The sequence below is a fragment of the Ascaphus truei genome, chromosome 2, assembly GCF_040206685.1.
Source record: "Ascaphus truei isolate aAscTru1 chromosome 2, aAscTru1.hap1, whole genome shotgun sequence".
Taxonomy (NCBI): domain Eukaryota; kingdom Metazoa; phylum Chordata; class Amphibia; order Anura; family Ascaphidae; genus Ascaphus; species Ascaphus truei.
This window is the reverse complement of record NC_134484.1, coordinates 255,700,678-255,723,907: the sequence shown is the minus strand read 5'-3', so window position 1 is coordinate 255,723,907 and position 23,230 is coordinate 255,700,678. Positions and strand designations below refer to the sequence as shown.

The 23,230-nt window shown below is 44.7% G+C and overlaps 1 protein-coding gene across 3 annotated transcripts in view; it reads left to right on the top strand.

The window, feature by feature from the left end:
• The window catches only part of TGFBR1 (transforming growth factor beta receptor 1), a 52,329-nt gene that overhangs the window by 11,227 nt on the left and 17,872 nt on the right, over window positions 1-23,230 (top strand). For all 3 annotated transcript variants that reach the window (XM_075586149.1, XM_075586147.1, XM_075586148.1), the window contains exons 2-4: window positions 18,094-18,339; window positions 21,543-21,785; window positions 22,275-22,505. In XM_075586149.1, coding sequence (XP_075442264.1) covers window positions 18,120-18,339; window positions 21,543-21,785; window positions 22,275-22,505 — 694 coding nt within the window. In that variant the 5' untranslated portion in view covers window positions 18,094-18,119. The remainder of the gene's footprint in view (window positions 1-18,093; window positions 18,340-21,542; window positions 21,786-22,274; window positions 22,506-23,230) is intronic.

Below are 23,230 nucleotides of genomic sequence, written 5' to 3'. Positions count from 1 at the left end.
TCTTGGTAAACTGAACTGGCTTTGCAAGCCTTTATTTGCCCCTTTGTCTGACAATGCCGTTTTATTTTTACCATGTGCTTTGTTTGTCTTGCGTATTACCCAATCCCGTGCCCTCACTAGCTTGCAGGCAAAATCCAATTTCGGCATGTTTTATATGTAATCTCGCCAGCGAGAAGAGGAACCCATTCGGAGTACATGCTGAACTCATTAAAAGGAAATTATTAACATCTTCATAGCACTGTTTATTGCTGTAATGCAAATTGCCACCCACATATTTAACTGTAAAAAAATGAATTGTTCCCTAAAAAAAAAAATCTTGTATTTCAAAAACAAGTTATGACCTCTCCAAAGGGTTTTAAAAAAAAATAGTTTTTGCCAAGATACACACCTTTTTGCAAAGCATTTAGCAAAATAATTGGCTTTCCTTTTTAAACAAAATATTGGGAGCTTTTTGTTTCTTTTGAAATATAAGAACAAAATCATTTACTTCAGGGCTCCTGTCATTCAAGGTTTTTTTACATATTTTTTTTTAAGCTACTTTTCGTGGATTTTATCCCTCATCTAGGCAAGCTGCTAGTCACACATGTGTATTAGTCATTAGTGCAAATGTGAGCTTGGTAATTGATCGTTCTTTGTTCATGAAGTCTGGCTCTGGTGTCCCGAGGTTGGGAGACACTGCTCTATCTACCCTTATCCCATCGTGGGACACAGCTAAGGGCTGGGACCCGCTGCGCCCGGCGGCGCGGTCGGCCGCACGAGCGTTCCCCACCAGCAGGGGAATCCTCCTGAGCCGGTCCCAGTCCCCCCTCGCTGCACAGCTCACTACGCGCTGTGACGCGTCAGACGCCAGGGGATTCAAGAGAATTGTAATCCCAAGCGGTGACGCGTCACGTGGTGTGGCTGTGAGCCAATGAGGAGGGGAGGCTTCGGGGAGCGGGGAGGAGTGTGTGGGGGGAAAGCAGCGTGAGTGCCTGTCTGTGTGTGCCTGAGTGCCTGTCTGTGTGTGTGAGCGGCTGAGGAGTTGAGGGGGGCTGAACAGTTGAGCTATTATGGAGTGGTTGTATACAACATGTACATTCATTAAATAAATGCAACATCAAACAACTTGGTGTCTATCAATACATGCTTGAGGGGCGCCCCCTCGTCATGGCCGCGCCCCCCCACCCATTTTGCCACGCCCCCCCACCCCGCTTGCAAAAATGGTCCCTTTGGACCGGAAAAAGCCCCAAGTGCCTCTCCACGCGCCGCCTGTCTGCAGTGCGGGCACGTGGTCTGAGGCAGCGGGGCCTTAGCCTTAGAGTGGGGGACGTCTGACTGTTCCAGTTTTTCTTGAACACAGAGACATCACGCAAATACAATGAGTTAGAGGTAAATCCCCCACCATGTTTGCAAAGGAACCTTTTAAAATGTTTTTTTAAATACTAGCGGGTATAATAATTTCTGGGAGGGGAAAGGAATTGCGCACGCATACAGATGTAGTAAGACTCGCTGTCACCGGAGCCACAGACCAGCAAGCAAAAATCCATGATGCTGGGAACTGTCTTGTCGCGATGGAGCTGTGAGGGGGTCCATGCTTCTGAATGGAACCCCCTACCATTGTAATCATCGGTGCTTCGATAGCATGTGGTAGCGGCACCGATGTCGGGAAGTCTTGCTACATCTGTATCGAACGCCATATTCTTTTTCAGCAGTTTGGTTGGAACAGCCCTTTTAACACTGCATTCTCTTACTAGCGAAAACTTGTTTACATGTATTGAACATTTAATATGCTTAAATATAGTTAAAAAGAAAATAAATAGAAATGTACACGGTGCTTGTTTCCTGTCTATTTTTCTTTTTTTTCAAACATTTCTATTAGGTATTGATACATTACATAATAAACAGTATATAGTAGTAGTTACATAATACCATAATATTGATTTTTTTACTTTTTGTTGACAGAGAGGAAAAAGATGGGGTGGGAGGGGGCACTGATAACCCAACCGAGGGTGTGGTCGACCTCTCAGGTCACTCAATGGTCCCGGGTGACAGACTCCTGAAAAAGAGAGGGAAAGAAGGGAGCCTAGGGAGGGGAGGGGGTAGAGGTGGAAGGGAGGGGGGAGGGGGTGGAAGGGAGGGGGGGGGTCCCCTCCGTCCCCTGGCGGCCCTCATTCTCGGTCAGTAGCCTCGGGTTGTTACTATAATCGAGGCGTTTTCAAAGATTAATGCGTCAGCCAGAGCTCCCATATGGTATAGAACCGGTCTGTTGAATGGTTGAGAAATGCTGTCAGTTTTTCCATTAACATTACCTCGTTTAATCTTTTTCTCACCATTTGTACTGTGGGAGGGGCAGTTTTCTTCAAAGAGGACGCCACTGAACACCTTGCTGCTATTAGGATGAAGGAGATCAATTTCCATACTGGGCGGTCGATTTCCTCTATCGGCCTTCCCAGTATGAAGGTCAGTGGATCTAGGGGGATTGTGAGGTCTGTGACCTCTTTTATTAGATTTTGGATTATGGGCCAATATTTCTGGGCACAGCCACCATATGTGGGCCATGTCCCCTTTTTGTCCACAGCCTCTCCAGCAAAGATTAGAAGCCAGAGGGGTAGATTTGTTTCAGTCTCACTGGCGTGAGATACCAGTGGAACATTATTTTGTATATATTTTCTTTGATCGTGGTGCATACGGAAGTTCCTGATGCCGCGTCCCACATATCCTCCCAGTCCTCTTTTTTTCTATTTCTATGTTTAGTTCTGCTGCCCACTTGAGCATGTAGTCATGCCCTGCGAGACTTGTTTGTCTCTCAAGGACCATGTATATTTGTGAAATAAGACCTTAGGGGGTGTGTCCTCTTGGCACAGTTTTTCAAACTTTGTAAGGACTGGGAAGTCCAATGTGGGGGACAATTTTTGTAAAAAGTGTCTAATTTGGAGGAATTTGAATGTGTCCAGATCAGGCGCATCGTATTTGTTACGGAATTCTTGGAAGCTCAGGAACTTCTGGTCGCTCAACAGGTCGCTCACCGCTCTGATCCCCTTATTTGAGTATTGTTCGAATTGCTTTGTCTCGCACCCGGGCGTGAACTTTGGGTTGTTGTACAGTGGAGTAAGTTGTGAGCCTGGTGTCGTAAGCTGATATTTAGTCTTAGTCTTTTGCCATGTATTCCACGTATGGCCCATTGCTCCTAGTTCGAATCTGCCAACCCCCTTGTCGCCTCTGTCTGTCGCCCACAGGCGCGCTTGCAGAGAAGGAGTTTTGGCGTAGTGAGACTCGATCTTTAACCAGCAGAGCTGATCTGGGTCTGAGTTCCACTCAACTGCCTGTTTTAGCTGAGCTGCGTGATTAGTACCTTGAAATATCTGGCACCCCCATACCTCCCCGCGACCTTGGTGACATCAGAACTGATCTTGCAACCCTGAGTCTTTTTCCTTGCCAAATTAATTTAAATATTCTGTTTTGGATATCTTTCAATTCTGACCCAGGGACCTGGATTGGGAGTGTCTGGAAGAAGTATAATAATCTGGGGAGTATATTCATTTTAACCGAGACCATTCTCCCGATCCAAGAAATTTGGTACTCTTCCCATTTATCCAGATCTTTTCTGATTTTGTTAAAAAGAGGTGGATAATTGTATTGATATAGGGAGCTATAGTCCTTTGATACATTTACTCCCAAGTATTTAATTTATGAAGGGCTCCATCGGTAACTGAAGTTCAGTTTTAACAGTTGTAATTCCGAATCAGAAAGATTAAGATTCAAAGCTTCAGATTTATCACTATTTATTTTGTAGCCTGATATCCTACCGAACTCAGTTCTTTCTGTAGATTGGGGAGGGAGGTGTGGGGGTGAGAGTGTGAGGATGACATCATCAGCAAACAGGGAATTTTTGTAGTTAGTTTTACCAATTGATATGCCTTGGATGTTGGCGCTGTCCCTTATCCGTGATGCCAGGGGTTCAATTGTCAAGGCAAAAAGAAGAGGGGACAGGGGGCAACCCTGTCTTGTGCCATTTTTTTTATCTCGAACGCCTTTGTCGACCCCCCCCCCCCCCCCCTGGTAGTTTGACCGTCGCAGATGGGTTACGATAAAGTGCTCGGACTCCTTCCAGGAATGAGTAATTGAAGCCAAATTTCTGCATTGTTTGATATAAAAAAAAATCTGTCAAACGCCTTCTCGGCGTCAAGGCTTAGTATAACTGCCTTGGCTCTTGTGAAGCGGACATGGTCAATTATGTTTATGATTTTGCAGGTATTGTCAGCTGCTTGGCGGTTCTGGACAAATCCCACTTGGTCAAGGTTTATCAGTCTGGGTAGGATCGGGTTCAGCCGGTTGGCAAGGATCTTACTGTACAGTTTAAGGTCGTTATTCAATAGGGAAATAGGATGATAGCTCCCACATTGTAACGGATCTCCTCCGTCCTTATGTATTATGGCTAGGTTGGCGTTAGTCATGGAGGGCGGATTGGGGAGCCATCTAAGAAAGAGTTAAATAACTAAGATTGGGAGGAACCGTTTGTAGTATGTATTGGCGAAGCCACAGTGGCCAGAAGTTTTGGAAATCTTTAATGTTTTTACTGCATCTGTCAGCTCTTGGGTTTCTTCTTCTGGAAGTTTTGGAAGTTGGCAGTTTGAGAGATAGTCATTGATTCTTCTCGAATTTGTGTCGGTCGATCTGTCTCCCTGGGTTTTAAGGTTATAGAGCTCTGTGTAGAATGCAGTGAACTCCTCTGCGATTTTTTTTATTTTTTTTTTATCGTTAAATATAACCTCACCAGACTTGCCTTTAATGGCTGTAATTTGTGATCTCTTCTGTATGCCTCTTCGTTTGCTAGCCAAAAGTCTATCGGCCTTGTTCCCCTTATCGTAATATTTTTGACTGGTCCAACTCGACGCCTTTTCTACATCTTCTAGTTGTTGTTTTTTTAAGCTCCTCTCTATTGGAAGTTAATAATTTATGTATTTTTCTGGAAGGGTTGGCTTTATGTTGGCATTCTAACTCTACAATTTTGTCCATCAAGTCTTTAAGAGACTTAATTTTGGCCTTTTTCCTGTGGGAGGCGATAGAGTTGAGGGTTCCTCTAATTGTTGCCTTATGGGCTTCCCACAGTATCACCGGGGAGGAAACCGAATCAGAGTTGAGGGCGAAATATTCTTTTAGTGCTTTTTTTAGTTCCTTTTCAATCTCAGGGTGGTTCAGTAGCGAATCGTTGAGTTTCCAACTAAAAGAGTTGGATTTGAGAAAGGGGGGTCGAGATTGTCACAGTTATTGGGGCATGGTCTGACCACGTTATTGGGCCTATATTCGAGGCTGTTGAGGCTTCTAGGATAGTTTTGGTAGCAAAGAAATAGTCAATACGAGAGTAAGTCTGGTGAGGTGAGGAGAAAAAAGTATAGTCCCTCTGGCCCCGATGTTGTGTTCTCCAAATATCCAACAAAGAGTACTCACCCATAATTTCCTTAAACTTTATCCCGAGTCTTTGGGAGGCTTTAGCGTGGGGACGGTTTAGTAGGTTTGACTTGTCTTCTAGGGGTTTTAAGGCCATATTGAAGTCGCCTCCGACTATCATTGAAGATAGGTAGGCTGGGTCTATTTTGTCCAGTTGTGCCTTCAGAAATTCAATTTGATTTTCGTTGTGCGTATAAATGTTGATCAGAGCGACTTGCGAACCAGCAAGCGATCCGTACACTATTAGAAATCTACCTTCTGGGTCTGTAGTTGTTTTGATGTGATTGAATGGGATTCCCTGACGGATTAGGATTGCGACACCTCGTTTTTTACTGTTAAACGATGAGAAATAACCAGTGGGGAATGCTTTGCTGAATAATTTGTGCAGCTCTTGTGATGTAAAGTGAGTCTCTTGGAGAAAAACAATGTCTCCTTTGGACCTTTTCATCTCTTGGAGAGCTAGTCTCCTTTTTCTATTGTTGTTTAGGCCCTTCACATTTAGAGATATAAGATTTATTGGGGCTTGGCTAGCCATTGGGCCATTTTGTTATTGTTCCACTTGGTGTGGCTCCCTTCCCACTATGGAGAGTATGCTGGACTCTGTATTGAGTCTCTTCCCTTGCTGGGAGAGAGGGGTCTCCGCGAGGGGAGGCCCGTGTGGTTCGCCCCGGGGGGTTGGAGGAGGGAGAGGTGGGGGGGGGGGAGGCGGGGTAAAGACCTGCCGGGACAGTTCCGTCAGGTAGAGATAGGGTGAAGCAAGGCTTGAGAGTGGCCTCGTGTGGACACAACTGGTAGTACTGACCGGCGTTTGGGCTTAAGGCCCAATGGGAGGGGTCCGTTGACATCAAATTGGAGGTGCAGGGGGGGTGGTGCGGACTCGAAGAGTTAAGAGGGTTGTACCCTTCCATGAGTACACTAAGGGTGGGGTGTGGTTAATCTTGTCGGGGGGGGGGGGGTGTTTTCAGGTAATTTGTGCATTTTCTCTTTAAATCCCTGACGTGTATAGCATTGCATAAGATATGATGCCGTGGGTGTCTTCAATGTTATTCTTTGGGCTTGATTATAATGGGTTCAGGTATATATCGGATGTAGGGGGGGGGGGCAAAGGCGAGGGTAGAACTGGGAGGGGGAGCAAAAACATACAGTCTACAACTTTAACAACAAGGTTCCTCATTGCCTCCTAATAAACCAAGCTTGATCTATTTAAGCATTGTGAATTACTGATTTTCTAGGCATTTCTTAGCGTAAGGTTCTGTCTGGTGATTACCAGCCCAACAGTTTAACGATTCTGTGTATCCAAACAGTAAACAATAGTAACTTTGACATGTGGTTCTTGGGTACTTTACAATTTAATATGATCATCCAGTTGCGTGTGGTGGTTAGCCCGAGGTATGTGGTGTTGGGGAACGTGTGGGATGGGATGGGGAGGTTGAGTTTTATACCCAGCGAGGGTGGGGAGTATGGGCTGTGCAGATGAGGGGTAGGGTAAACGGAGGGGGGGGGGGGAGAAAGGGGGCACCAGGGGGAGGGGGGGCAGCTACTACGGGGGGTGTTGGGGCAATGTTCTGATTAGTGTCCAGCAACATTTGTGAGAGGGGAGAAAGAGTACTCACAGTTCTTGATTTTCTGCTTCAGGTAAGCCATTTCTGTTCTCCCACCCCCGACCCCAACAAACCAAAGGTAGTGCCAGCATCACTCTTTTAAAAGGGCGGTATGGCCGGCAGTCTCGCGCTCAAGCAATTTTCGTTGGCGAGGAACCAGTTTCCCTGGATGTACTGCCGTCGCTGAGCCGTTTTCTTCTCTCCTCCTCTTGGAAGGTGTGGTGGAGCATGGAGCTCGTGGCGCCACCCGTGAAGGCCTTGTGGCATGCTGCGCTGTAATGGCGGCCTTGCTGCTTCGTGAGAGGAGAGGATTTGCGCGGCTGGTTGATTTCTCCTAGGGGGGCAGATGATCTTAGGTAGGGGTTGGTCTCAGTCTGGGTATTCCTTCCTTGCTGTGTGGTCGACTAGCGCCTGCTTGTTCTCTGGTGTTCTGCCGCGGTACTTCTCGTTGAGCTGGATGTTCCTGCATCTGAGTCTTCTTTTTGTGAGACTGCCAGCGGGGGGTCAGCTGACCAAGATGTCGGTGGGGTCAGGCCGAGGGCCCGCACGTAGGGGGCCATATCCTCGGGGTATCTGATGGTGAGATATTTACCTCCATGGCCCGCCGTGAGTTTAAACGGGAACCCCCACCGGTATTTGATGTCGTTCTCTCTCAGAAAGACTGTTAGAGGCTTCATCTCTTTCCTCATCACCGTGGTTCTGGACAAGTCGCTGAAAACTTGGAGGGGTTCATCTCTGAAGGTAAGTGGGTCCTTGCCACGACAGGCAGCAATGATTTTTTCTTTCATTGTGTAGCTATGCAGCCTGATGATCACGTCCCTTCGTCTGTTGGGGTCTTCAGATCGCGGGCCTAGTGCTCTATGGGCACGGTCCATCTCTAAATCCCTTTCGTCTAGGGGGCCACAGATTGTGTTGAAGAGGTCTGTGAGGTAAGGATGGAGGAGGCCAGGAAGAACCGTCTCTGGGATATTTCGAATGCGGATATTCTGTCTTCTATCCCGGTTTTCCTGGTCCTCTATTCTATTTATTTATTTGTTTGCCGCTGAGTTGCGCTGGATCGGGCGGCTTGCAGGCAGTGCGCGGGCGGGGAAAAAAGGGGGGGCAGGATCCACTCACTCTCTCCGCCGAGCTCTCCTCCCCGACCTCTCGCTTCGGTGGATGTCCGCGAGGCTCCGGCTAGTCTCAGAAATCTGTATAGGCGCAGGATTTCACGGGAGGGAATACGGGCGATTGCCTCAGTTTCTGATCCGTCACAGAGTGCCGCGCTCTGTCTGGGTGTCTGAGGGGACGGGCCCTACGACAGGCCCTAGCAGCGCCAGGCTCCTATTCCTGCAATCTTTAGATTAGGTATAGCTTGACAGATGATATTGATATTGGCATGCAGCTCCTGAAATGGTCTTTAGAGATTTGCTAGTTATAAGTGGTTTTATTAGCTTTGGAGTATGGATGGATTAGGATTCACTAAGTTTCCCTAGGGAGCTCCAGTTCTAAGCAGCCATCTTGTTAGCGTGCCAGGCCACGCCCCCGTTTCCTGTCTATTTGAATCTTTTCTATGCGGGTTGTCTGCCATATCTTCGCTTCCCCATCGATCACCACATGTCCTCCCCCCACCCCACCCTTTTTTTAGTAAACTGCAATTTTTATAGTTGGAAGGCTCTTGTCATAAGAAACCCAAAATAAAACATTATCAATGTGTGATTCAAAATGTTCACATCCATGATGATTTCACGGGTAAATACCTCGAAGCTGAAGATAATGTGGTTTAGCTCTCGAGCAGCCACCATTGCCACTTCATAATCCAGTAGTAATTAGTTGTGGTTGGTTGCTGGTAGGTATTTTTTTTTTTTTAAGTGGGTGGGATTTGATTCTAACATTGGCAAACCAGGTGCACGAAGGACACGTATGTTATGAATTTGAGAGGACACGGAGAAATAAGAAACATTTAAATTCTAGGTGTGGTTGGCCTCAAAAATAAGTTCTTTTTTTGCCTTATAACCGACAGAACTATCTCTCTTCTATTTGCACACCGCGAGTTTGCAAGGAGGTTAAACTGAACAACTTCATATGTGATTTTAAGATCACTGAGCCAGCCAGGCATTATTATGTAAAATAAAGTACAGGGAAGTGTGAGTGTAAAATTTCTAATCGCGTCTCGTGGCTCAGACCTCATTGCTATAAACCATGTGAGAGGGACGGAGTGATGCACTCATGATAGCATCATTGTAATTCAGTTACTGTTCCCTTATCCCAATGTAATTCTGCACATGTGGAAATAGTTAGACCAGCATAATGAAAATGTATCATTAAAATGAGTGGGAATTGATTTAACCCCTCTGGAGTAAGATGTTGCGGAATACATGCATGTTGGGTACAGCATTTGGACAACGGTTTGTATGGTCTGATCGCGTCTTTATTACTTGGTGTGCATTGTAGACAGATGAGTTGGCACTGAAGCTTTTCTTAGTACAGTTACTCATTTTTGGTAATCTGAAGGTATCATACACTTGCCTAAGAAAAGGTTTTCCATGAGAGGAACAGAAATGTTCTTGTAATGCCTTGCGATTTTATAAATTTGTGAACTTCATTCACAGGGAAATAGAAATGTACTATTTATTTATAAAAATGTTTTACCAGCAAGTAATACATTAAGTTACCTATTGTTTTCAAGTATGTCCTGGGCACAGTTACGCTGCGCTTATAGTGCCTGGCGATGCGATGTCGCTCCAGAACAAATCCATTGAATCCGTCGCATGCGCTTATAGTAGGGGCGACGTCGCGACCAAAAATTTGGAAGCCAGTGAAATGTCATTTATTTTAGACAGTCGCCACATGTGATTGTCTCTAAACCAATCACAGAGTGCTGCCCTCCTTGGTGACGTCACTGGCCTTGTTGCCAGCAACCTCGCTTAAAACTAAAGTTCAACTTTTGCCAGTGGCGACGGGTGACCTCATCGGTCACGTCGCCGGCACTATAAACGCGGCCTTATAATGACAATTACGTGGTTACAAATACATAGTTACAATGAGTGAAAAGGGTTATACAGTACATTACAGGCACACCCCGGTTTAAGGACACTCACTTTAAGTACACTCGCGAGTAAGGACATATCGCCCAATAGGCAAACGGCAGCTCACGCATGCGCCTGTCAGCACGTCCTGAGCAGCAATACCAGCTCCCTACCTGTACCGAAGCTGTGCGCAAGTGGGGAGGCTATAGAGCCTGTGACATATCCATTATTTACATCAGTTATGCACGTATATGACGATTGCAGTACAGTACATGCATCGATAAGTGGGGAAAAGGTAGTGCTTCACTTTAAGTACATTTTCACTTTACATACATGCTCCGGTCCCATTGCGTACGTTAATGCGGGGTATGCCTGTATATACAAGGCATTGCATGCACAGTTAAAGATCAAAAAAAGACCACCCGCTCGGCCAAAAAGTTTCTAATGTTAGGGGTACACAAGGGTTAGGGTAGACCGTAGGCAAACAAATTTAGGGGTGGCTGCAAAAGACACAGGAAACCCCCTAGAACCCCTTTAGGTGCACTCTCCGATATAAGTGGTAGTCAATCTGACACTGACGATGGGACTAAATGGTTCTTATGTAAGAACCTATGAGCAAACCCATTACACACAGTAGTGAAAAATTGATGAGTTAAAACCCTTTATTTTATAGAAATAATAAAAAACAGTCACAGTATCAGATTGACTACCACTTATATAGGAGAATGGTTATAGGGGGTTCTCTGTGTCTTTTGCAGCCACCCCCAATTTTGTTTGCCTACAGTTAAAGATTGTATGTATGTTACAGACCAGATAAAAAGGAGACCGCTTTAGTTTTGAAAGACCTTAGAGCTGTAATATAGTGCGCGTGCATGCGCTGCTGTGCGCGCGCCAATTATAATTGGCTGTATTAACCAGATGTTTGTATACTTGGGACGCACATGCACGGCCGTGAGCGGTGGCGCAGCAGACCAGAGAAAATACAAGAAAATGTATATTTTCTCGCTGCTGCCACGCCGCGAGCCAATCACAGCGTGGCCTAACTCTGTGATGTCAGTCACGTCCCCTAACCGCGTGCATCACTGCATGCGCTATAGCAACTAAACGTGCAAGCCACGTGCATGCGCAACGTCGGGCACTCGCACACACAGCAGCGCATACTATATAACAAGCCTTAGATTGGTGGTGGAAGTGAGTCTCCAGTAGACTGTTCCAGTTTTGTGGTGCACGGTAAAGGGAGGAGCAGCCAGATACTTTGCTGAACCTTGGGCCCATGAACAGTCTTTTGGAGTCAGATCTCAGATAAGTGCTGCATGTGGTAGGGGTGAGGAGCTTGTTCAGATAGGCAGGTAACTTTCCCAGAAAGTATTGCAGGCAAGACAGGAAGATGAACTTTGCGCCTAGACTCTAGTGATGACCAATCTAGTTCTTTGAGCATTTGGCAGTGGTGTGTTGTAATTGCACTGGAGGACAAAGCGGCATATTGAGTTGTAGAGGGTGTCAAGTTTGCTGAGGTGAGTTTGGGGTGCCGTGCCATATGGGGTGCCGTGCCACTATGCCCCATAGTCTATAATTGGCATAAACATCTGCTGTGCGATACGCTTTCTGACCAACAGACTTATGGAGGATTTGTTCCTGTAAAGTACACCTAGTTTGGCATAGGTTTTGGATGTCGGGGTATCAATGTGCACCCCGAATGTTAAATGGGAGTCAAACCATATGCCCAAATATTTGTAACTAGTAACAAGGGCTAAGATAGTATTAGAGTTGGTTCTGATCTGTAACTCCATCATTGGAAGCTTTAGGCTAAGGTCCCGTTGCACGCGTCCGCACGGCTGGCTTGCTTGCCGGCGGCGCGTGCAACTCGCTGTTCTGCGGTCTACAGGATACTTTTCTCGGAGCGGGGGGGGGGGGCGTGGCCAAACGGGTCGGGGGGGGGCGCGGCCATGACGTGAGGGGGCGCGGCCATGACGTGAGGGGGGGCGGGGACCAAAACAAAGCAGGCTCACAGCACTTGCCATTCGTTGAAGGGAGCCAGTCTATGATTGGCCCCTTCGCGTACCATGTGACGCGTTGCCGCAAGAGAACACCATTCTCTCGTGTCTCCTGCTGGCTGCCGCGTCACAGTATGTCGCAAGTTACAAGTGAGGAGGGACTGGGACCCGATCGTGAGTTCAAACCGGAATGGTAAGTTGAGCTCACGCCGCCGCCCGCGCCAAGGGGCGCAGCGGGTCCCAGCCCTTAGCCTTGGTCCCAAATCCATTGTTAGTCTTGTCAGTGTTTAGAAACAGTTTTTTGTTTTTTTTTGTTTTGGGAAATCCAATTTTCAAGTCTCAAAAAGTCAGATTGAAGTATGTGTCCAAGGTCAGAGAGGTTAGGGCATATACGATTATCTGCATACATGTCTATTGAGGCTCCCTTACAAGCTGTAGGGAGATCATTAATAAACACAGAGAATAGTAGGGGCCCCAGAGCATAGCCTTGCGCCACACCACAGGTGCTATCCAAGGGGTTGGAGTTAGTCTGAGAGACACATGTTGGTATCTGTTTGATAGGTAGGAATGAAACCAGTTTAAAGCATGCTTCCCTATTCCAGAGCACTGGAGTTTGTTTAGCAAGATAACATGATCAACAGTATCAAAAGCCTTTGCAAAATCTAGGCATATTGCACCAGTGAGTTGTTCCATTCCACACTGGATTTCATTGCAAACTTTTAGGAGGATAGTTACTGTAGAGTGTTCGGGACGAAAGCCAGATTGCAATTGACTTGGAAAATTTGTCTTGGTATAGTAGTCGCTTAAGTGAGAGTGAACACATTTTCCCATGACTTTGGATAGTATTGGGAGAAGAGATTGGCCTGTAGATTGAGACCAGTGTTTTTGTCCCCACTTTTGAAGATTGAGACAACTCTGGCAGTTTTCCAGCTTTTGGGGATATAGCCTGAAGACAAGATAGAGTTGATTAGGGAAGCAAGCAGTTTGGCAATGGCTGGTGCACCAAGTCGTAGGAACCTAGATTGCAGCAAGTCGGGTCCACATTGGCTGCTTAGTTTTAATTTGCGCTTGTGTAATCTCCTCTTCAGATACTGGGACAAATTGAAAACTGTGGGCAGTGTTGGGCTATAGAGGTACTCCCAGAATGAGGTTCATGTATGTAGTTCAGGTTGCGTTATGCTATAAATTAGTAGCACACCCCACAAAATATTCATTAAATGCATTTGCAATGTCAGTGGGATTTGTCAGAGTAATATCCTCCTTAATGATATTACATGGTTGTTGATGGGTAGAAGGCTGGAATATATTGTTGATAACCTTCCAGAAGTTAGCTTGGTTTGATGTATTCTGATGAAGATTGTCAGAGTAATATTGTGTATTTGCGTGATTTGTGCAATTGTGTACATATTCCGCAGTCATCTGTAGTGATTCAGGTCCTTGGTAGTGCCAGTTACTTTGTAGCTTTTCCACAAGGCATCCCTGAACTGGTAGTGTGCTATAACGTCAGTTGTAACCCACGGTAGGTGTGTCCCCCGTAACCTTATTTTTCGTAGTGGAGCATGGGTATCACAGAGTTTTAAGAACTGATTGGAAATAGTCGAGGGCAGAATCAGGGTCGGGAATTAAATCGATTCTGTACCAAGGGCAGCTGGCAAGATCAGCCAGAAACTGTTGTGGGTTAAAGTTCCTAAATGTTCTAGTGAGGAGAACTTTAGGGCTTGATTGGGGTGATCTGATTTTCCTTCCACAGTACACTATTGCATGGTCCCTGAAAAAGTCAGGTAGGGTGCCAGAGTTTTGGATTCTGCAATGACACTGTCTTTAGGAACACTGTTGATGCACGTGCTTGCACTCCGTTATTTAATTCCAGTCTCTGCCCTTTTTTGGCGTTGATCTTAACCCTTTCACTGCCATAGGGGCCATAGTAAACCAATGCCTGTGACCAGTTTTAAGGCAATTGGAAGTTGTTTGGAACGTTATGTATCAAAGTTGCCCAGCTGCAAAGCTAGAGCAAAATGTTACATCAGATGGAAAGTAAGAGATTTCGACTAAAACTGGTGGTGTTTTTTGCCCTAGTTTTGCAGCTATGAGACTTTGTTACATAACCTCCTAAGGTTTATAAACATGGTAAACTAAAACCTGAGGTGAGGGGTAATCATTGGTGTGAGGTCACTGTATGTTGAGCAGGGATTGGATTCTGTATGTTGGATTAGTCCTCTGACGGGAAGCAGTGGCCAAATTTGTGCAATAACATTTTCCCTTGATAACGATAACCTGTATTATGAAAGCAATGTTTTTCAGAATTTATCAGTTCAAAATTAGGTTTAAACACTAATCACCACCATAAAAGCTATTACACAATTACCATTAACCATTTTTAAGAACTTGAACTCGTTTTTCATAACTTCTAATATCTAACATTTATTACAAATTAAATGTGTTTTACATATTTAACTTTTTCAAATAAAATTCCTATGACTTTCCTAGCCCTGAACATAGGAAATTGTTGATGGAAAGGGATTAAAGTTGCAGTCCAAGCGACTTTTTTTTTTTTTTTTAATTCTTAAATAATCCTCCCCTTTTAATAAGTGTATTAATACAATCCACACAATAAGAAATTAGCCAAGTTGCCGATCGATCTGCAAAGATTAGGCTCGGGTTCACTAAATGGCTCAGTGCAGCAGAAGAGTACCCAAGATGCAAAGTTCTGTGGGAAAGATCATGTGACCAGGCAGTCAATAGATTCAATTGGTGCACTGCTAGAGGGCAGGACACAAAAGGGGTGTGCCAGAGCCTGTTTCAGAAGATGAAGGGGGGTGACTCTGTAAATGGTTGCTATAGAAACAAAAAAGGATTGTTACATTATAATGCATTAAAAACGTCATTCAGACCTTTTTTGAAAATAAAATGCAAGTATTTTCTCATAGTACAGAACTGATTTATTAAAAAAAAACGAAGGTGATCTGTGGCGGGGGTCTTTTTTAAAATGTATTGGGGCGGTGGGAGTCTTTTTAATATGTATTGGTGAGGGTGGGGTATTTTTATGAATTATTGCGGGTGGGGTTATATGTATTTAGGGGGTGGGGTTTTTTGGTATGTATTTTTTGGGGGGGATTGAGTGAGTGGGGTAATTGACGGAAGGTGGGCGCCAGTGAGAATAGAGAGGAGGGGGAGTGAGGAAAAGAGGGAGTAAGAGTGAGACGCAGGGTAGAAATACATGCAAGGCGGTAGGGGGGGAGGGGGAATACATGGGTAGGGGGTGGGAAATAGAGGGGGCTCGTGAGGTGAGAAATTTTATGATTTACAGCTGTCGAACCTAATGTGTCAGCCAGATAGGAGTTCCCCAAGATTTTTCAAAATACTTAAAGGGTTCCTCCAAACAAAAAAGGTTGGGAATCACTGGTATAAGAGCATTAGGAGTGTGGGATAACATTATGGTTTGGCAAAATGAGAAATGACTCAACGGGTCTCAAGTTTGGTTCAGTAGTTTGTATTAGTCACAGTTGAGTTACTGTATGTTCTAAGACTCAAGACACGTGCAATACTTCTGTTTTTGCTACTTTGAATCTTATGACTGTGACCCATATCATTCAATTAATTCAGTTCTTGTTGAATTATTCTCCTTATACCTGCTCTTGTCACTGGAAGTAATGAACGTGCCTCCATGGGCAAACATTTATTGGAGCAGTCAGGTATTCTGCCCTAAGGAGTACTTGGCGAAAGTTATCGTTCAGTGATGTAATGTATCCTGTCAGGTCTTACTCATAAATTAGAGCAAATGAATCGATCTGTCCACTGTGTTGTATCAACACTCTTGCGATATTAGAAAGTGAACCAGTTGAATGGAATGTCAATTGGGTTTGTGAATCTAACCCTTTGATTGCTGGGAAGTCTTCAATCTTCAAGAGCTGTGGTTCTGGTTACCTGTCCACTTTGCTTTATTCCTGCTAATACAGGGGATTAGAACAAATAATTGCATTGATGTGCAAATGCACAATGGGAAAATTAATATGTGCCCCAGAGAGCTAATGTAATTCTGCAATAAATTGGTGATAAAAGCTTTCCAAATGTACAATCGCAATTCTCTGTCAGTGCTTTTGTGAATTTGTTCCATTGTATGTTTAACGCTCTGTATGTGTAATTCTCCCATTTGACTCTTATTGAAAACCAGCAATAATAGCAAGGTACATTGATAGAGGCATGTTGACTACTTGTTACTATGGAAACAAAAAAGCATATTTAATATCACTTTCTGCTAGAATTGTGTAAAGTACAATAAGTAAAAATCAGAGCTAGTTGTGTATCTCTTATGCCTGGATTCACAATGGTCCGATGCGGGATATCGCACCCTCATCGGACATGTACCACCATTGACATGAGTGGCAGTGACTAGGTCTGCGTGGTAAATCCTCATAAACGCATTGTTGCTTCATTAACCAGAATGTAGTTAACATACATTGGTTACCATAAATATTTTATCGTATGTATTGCATATTCCTGCAGTGTAGAACATTATGAATGATTTTGCAGAGCTGTGAACATATTGATAAGGGGGGAGGGAGAGACTTTGAATCGGTATGACTACACCAGCCTTCCATCACATTACTTGTATTTCCAAAAAGTGCAGGAACAAGGGGGAAAAATAAAATGTAAAAAAAACCCTGAACACCATATTTCTATTTATAACGTCTCCTTTTTAAAGTGGCAGTTTATTAACAATTTTTTTTTTTTAAAACATTTCTTAAGGTGGGAGGAAAGCAGGGAATCTCCAGAGCTGAACCGCGTTTATTTCAGCTCTGGTGACCCCTTGCTGCACGAGATACTTACCTCCGTAGATGCTGCCGCTAGGAGTCCTGGCTGGTTTCACAATTTGGCGGTTTAAAAGTTCAGCGTTCTGCGGAAGCCGCAACATCCTCCTTTATGTCTTCCTATTGGCCCACGTGATGTGGGAGCTTTGAACTGCATACCGCTACCAGTAGCACCTACAGAGCTAAGTATCTAGAAGCCGGGGGTCCCTGAAGCTGAAATCAGAGTTCCGGACCCCCTCTGCTTCAATTCTAATTTTTTTTTTAATTCGCTTGGATGGTGCTGCTATAAATCCTGTTACCCTGACTTAGTAGTGCATAAAACAATTGGTATTTGTAAGGCTACGCTTATAGTGCCAGCGACGCTCGCTGGAAAATCAAATAGAGATGACTTCCAGCGATCGTGACCAATCCGTCGCTTCGCGCTTACTATAGGCGCACGCGACGGTGGCAATGCGTTTGTTTTGTCACGTCGCCGGCACTATAAGCGCAGCCTTAGGCCCGGGCCATAGAGGGGTGAGGAGAGCGGATGCGCGCTAACACTGAGGCTCGCCTGCTTAAGTCAGCGCGTTTCCACAGACTTGCAGGCGAGCCAGCGTGCGCGAAGGGAGCCGGGGGGAGGTGGTTGGAGGGGCAGTGACGTCGCTGGGCCAATCGCCCGCGACGCACTGTAGTCAATGTCATGGCGCCGACGTCACGGCGCCATGACGTTGATGCTGCTTAAGGCTGATTGGATGTTTTCAGCCGACAGCGCGCTGAAAAACAGCTTGGCGCTCGGCTGAAAACTCCAAAGCCTCCGCACGCCTGCGGACGCACGCGTGAGCCCCCTCTCAAGGCATCCTCATTGAGGATGCAGGGGCTCAGCACGGAGCGTCCGCACGCCTCAGCGCTGCTTGTCCTTCTATGGACGCAGCCTTAAAGAGAACCACCGCTGCACCAGGGGATGCAGCATACAATAAGGAAGAATAGAATCGCTACATAAAGAATAAAGATGTCATCAGAATTTGCTATACAAAATATCACAGTTTTGAACCAATAACATTTGCAGAACAAACTTGTAGAAGCCACTTTTTTTTTTTTTTGGGTGTCTATTTATAAAAGCTACATTTTCTATGTTAAACATTTATTTTCTAAAATTGAAATGGTTAAGCAACTTTAACAGGTTATTAAAACAGCGATGGTGCCTCGATCTATGCAATCGCACTATAATCAGTTACCCCCTAAACGTCCCGTGTTTTTTTTTTTTTCTTCTACCCAGCGTTAAAATGCTACTGCGAGGCGTGTATGAAAGACAATCAGACCTGCGAGACAGACGGGCTGTGTTTCATTTCCGTGACCCGGCAAGGAGACCGAGAAACACGCAACAGCATGTGCATTGCTGAAAAGGAACTCGTACCCAGAGACCGTCCGTTTGTTTGCTCTCCCTCCTCCAGCAAAGGACTCACCACTGTGCCTTATTGTTGTGCTAAGGAGCTATGCAATGTGAAACTGCCACCCACAGCAGGTAAAAGCAATCGTTAAAAAGCAGGATTGTACCTTTTTATAAAGGTGCAATCCCAACTAGGACTGAACTGAACAAACGGCTGTGGCTTGTTTTAATCTGGGTGATTTACACCAATATTTTTTTTTTTTTAATTACAACCACTGTCAATGTTTAAATATCAGTTTGTAAATATGATAAGGTGGGGTTGGTGTTTGATTTCCTTGTGTTACTCTCTTTTGTGGGATATCACTGCTAAACAAGTTTGTGCTAATGAAGCCCCTCTTATTTTCATTGGTCTTCTAACGAACAGGATGGGCTAGAGCAGGGGTAGAGCAGTCCTCAAGGGCCACCACCTGGTCAGGTTTTTAGGATATCTCTGCTTCAGCACTGATTGAGCCACCTTTGCTGAAACAGGGATATCCTGAAAACCTGGGGACTGGAGTTGGCCAATCCTGTTCTAGAGTTCAAATAAATACTTAACACACACTCCCATTCCCTGGCCCCCTATTCAGTGACCCCAATGAAAATTAAATTCTCCTTAATTTCTAATGAAACTAGAAGAGCCAAATGTTTACTTAATGTCCGATTTTTAAGATTCATTAAGCGTCCTGGAGGTTGGACGGCATCAGAGTACAGACCTCCGGCACTACTTCAGTCATGTGCTTACTGTAGCACTGGACACCAGCTCGGTTGGGCTGGCAACTCTAGCCCTCTAGAAACAGAGCAATTGAATATGGGACCTACCTGAAACGTCAGAGCACTGTAAGGGTTAAAGGAGATGGGTTCTCTTCTCTCTCCCCCCTCTCCCCCCACCCGAGCATTATTTATTTATTTTTTTTTCAACTTCAAATTTTTCTTTATTGGGGTCACAGATTCGTACATTGTATCACATCCCATTGTGTTACTTCCCCCCAATAATGTTTTTAAACATACATTAGGCAACGTTAACTGCCACAGTACAGGACAAGGACAGCACATAAAGGACAGACAAGACAAACCAGGTTTGGACAGCGTTAGGATAACATCGTCTGCATATAGAGCGACCTTATACTCGTGCTCTCCATCTGAGATGCCTGTGATATCTGGGCTGTTGCGTATGTGCGCCGCCAGTGGCTCTATACAAAGGGCAAACAGCAACGGTGTGTCACGGGAATATAGGAGTGCTCACCACAAACCGGACTGGACCGCGAGGCCGAGGTGGGGATACAGGAAAACCACCGCCCTACAGCCGCGTGAGCGGGTCCGGTAAGCAGAGTCGTGTAGATCGCCTTGTTCGGGAGAGGAGAGAGTAGAGTGGTAGAGGTACTTGCCAGATCCGGGGTAGGAGAGATCAGGAGTAGTCGGTGTCCAAAGCCAGGGTCGAGGAGAGGAGAAGGTAGAAGTCCGTTGAGCGAGCCGGGGTTCGAGGGTGCCAGAGATCGGGAGTCCAGGTTCAGGCTAGGGTCTGTGACGGAAGACAAAAGCAGACTGCGAAGTAGCTTGTAGCAAGCACAACTAGAGACTGACTATGCTCAGCAATCAGCTCAGGACTGGAGGCACTAAATACTGACAGGAACCAATGAGAACCTCCAGCGGTGATGTCAGACGTAGGTAGAGCGCTGATAGGCTGAGGCAGGATGCAGAACAGGTGGGAACGGAACAATAACATTGGCGGCAGTAGAGATGGACATAGTAGCGCGCGCGCGACGGAAGGGGCGGGTTGAGTTCGCCGGACTGAAAGGCAGGAGCCGTAGGCGCGCGTGCGGCCTTTCCACGGCGGCGCGCATGGGCAGCAGGAGCTGCCGGGAGTTCAGGAAGAAGAGGAGGTCCACGTGACCGGGTGCCGTGTGCCCCGGCAGCCGAGGTAGGAACTGCAGCGGGCAGCGGCCTTACACGGTGACAGCGGGCATCCCTGTCTCGTTCCACTTTTTATGTGAAATTGCTCAGAGGGAAAACCCTGGCGCTTCACTCTCGCTGTTGGGCCCTCATACAGCGCCAAGATGGCCCTCAGTAGACGTCCTCTAAAGCCAAATGCTCCCAGTGTTTCCTTTAAGTAGGGCCAGTCTATTCTATCAAAGGCTTTCTCCGCGTCCAGACTTGGCACCATGGAATGTGTTTTTTTTCTTTTGGGCCAAATCGATCAGATCAATAATTCTTCTGGTGTTGTCTGCCGCTTGCCTGCCTCCGATTAAACCCTACCTGATCCGCATGGATTAACCTGGGAAGGACACTACCCACCCTGTTTGCTAGGAGTTTAGCATAGATTTTGATATCGGAATTAATCAGTGAAATGGACCGGTAGCTCTTGCAGTCTGCCGGGTCCTTTCCAGGTTTGTGGATCACAGAGATGGATGCCTGAAGCATTTGTGCTGGAAAGGAGGCCCCTTCCAGAATATCGTTGCAGTGAATCTCAAAGGGACAACCTATACACTACTGAGAAGAAAATCTCAACTTTACATTAATAAAGATGATAAAAAAATGTTTGCTTTTAAAACGATGATGGTTGCCTTTTTTTAACCTCTTGAATTCCTCGTTTAAACCTCCACATTTTTTTTATTAAGAACATTCATAATGCTCAGTTTGGTAAAAGTATGAAGCGGATATCCTCCTGTACCTTGTAACTTGCTGAAAACTGAAGAGGTCGCTCAGCTGGTAATTATAGTTTTCACCTTTTTTGTTTTGTGACTACATTAGTCTCTCACTATTTATGTAGATTTCCATTAGCTCTTGCCCTGGAAAAATTTGAGTTCTCAACCATTTTTTTTTTTTTTTTTTTATTTAACCAACATAGAAATTATAGGTAGATGTTAAGAATTCGTAGAGGCATGTTTGCAATGAAGACATAAGGGGTTCTCTTTAAACTGCAATGGTGCTGATCGGTAGTGTTCTCGCACAGAAACGCTCATTGATTTGGATGGGAGGTTGTGTGATGGTACCACCTACTTGCTCTAAGCACATTGAAAAGGTGACACAAACAGTGTGATGTTTGTGTTACAAACCCCCTAAATAAATATTATTCTATTTTTTATTTGTAAAAATGTTTACCAGGTAGTAATTGAGTTACCTCTCATTTTAAAGTATGTCTTTGGATAATATCCTTCTTGAATAACTTTTGCAGGGAAAAAAAGATCCTAGCTCCCAAATAAGGCTATACCGATCTTCCATCAGTCTTGATGTAATGTCATAATTCCCAAGCAAACTGTTATCCTGATAGAATTGTGTTTCCTTTCTCTGCTTTAATACAGTTCCTTCACCGTTGAAGCGGGTCACCAGCCTAGGACCAGTGGAACTGGCAGCTGTTATTGCCGGCCCAGTTTGTTTGGTTTGCATATTATTGATGTTAATTCTGTACGTCTGCCACACCCGCACAGTCATTCATCATCGGGTTCCCAACGAAGAAGATCCTTCATTGGATCGGCCCTTTATATCAGAGGGCGCCACGTTAAAAGACTTGATTTATGATATGACAACGTCGGGATCAGGCTCAGGTAATAAAACGATCAGTTTCCTTTTATTCTTAAGCATAAAAAATGCACTGGGTTCATTTTTTTTTTTGTTGAGGGGGGGGGGGAAGAAATCCCCCATGATCCTAATGCCAAAATCATAGACTTCTTTCACATGTGATGTACAGGTGGTGCTGATCTATTTAGCATACTTTTACTATATTTCATAAGTGTTTTCTCAACCATTTAGTATACTTGGAAGGATACGCTGAGCTTGTGTATATTAAGATTTGTGAACCCTGCTCTGTAACTTATTGATTGGAAAGAAAACCGTTTCAAACATCAATTATACAAATCTGACGATAATAAGCCTTCTCATTTTGAAGGTCTTGCATTAATACGTTGTTAGGTAAAAGTCCATGTTACGTAAACCAGAACATATATTGGCATTACAGTCTGCATTTTTCAATAATAATTGTCAAGTTGTATTACATTTCAGTGGTTTAAGATAAAGACTTGATATTGTCTTTCAAGGTCTGCCATTACTTGTGCAAAGAACAATTGCCAGGACAATAGTGTTGCAAGAGAGTATTGGAAAAGGCCGCTTTGGTGAAGTGTGGCGTGGGAAGTGGAGAGGTGAAGAAGTGGCAGTGAAGATTTTCTCTTCAAGGGAAGAACGCTCTTGGTTTCGAGAGGCAGAAATTTATCAAACTGTGATGCTGCGCCATGAAAATATCCTTGGGTTTATAGCAGCAGACAACAAAGGTTTGTATCTTTATTTACCGAGGTTTGTCTGTGTGAATGTCCTTGACTTAAATACAGTTTTCGGCACGGGAAATCTTGTCTCCAGCACTGTCTAGTTTCTTTCTTTTCTTTCACTAGAAACGAAATCTCTCAGATTTTAGGAAATTATTCATGTTTTAAAAACTGTCGGTGTATGCTGCACTACACAAACAAAAACAAATGATTGCTTCATCCACAAATTGTAACAAAGAACATTATAACCAACCTTCCTGGGTACTCCAACTTGTAGTATGTAGCCAAGTAAACACTTCTTGGTGACACTCCAGTAGCAGATGTCACAAAGAAATTGTACTTGTAAATGTCCGAAGGTCAACGTACGTTTTTAGTTAGGTGCTTCCATTTGCAAGACTTGCATGCTTGGAACTTCATTTGGTAATTTAACTTGACCAACCTTTAAGCATCAAATGTGAGCCAAGATGATTGGCCAGTAAAGCTTATTGTGACGTTTTCTTGTACTACTTGAAACACCTGCTGTTGGAGTGCCTCCAAATAGTGTTTATTGCTTGCCGTATTTGATCAGTGTTTTTATAGTTGAATCATAGCTATTACATTTGTCGAGATTCTGTTTTTTTTTTTTTTTTTTTTTAAATTTCTAGCTGATAAAATGTTGGCTTGTTAACAAAATGTTAAAATTGCAATGACTAAACCAGGTCATGATGGACAAAGACAGGTTCACAATCGTCCTC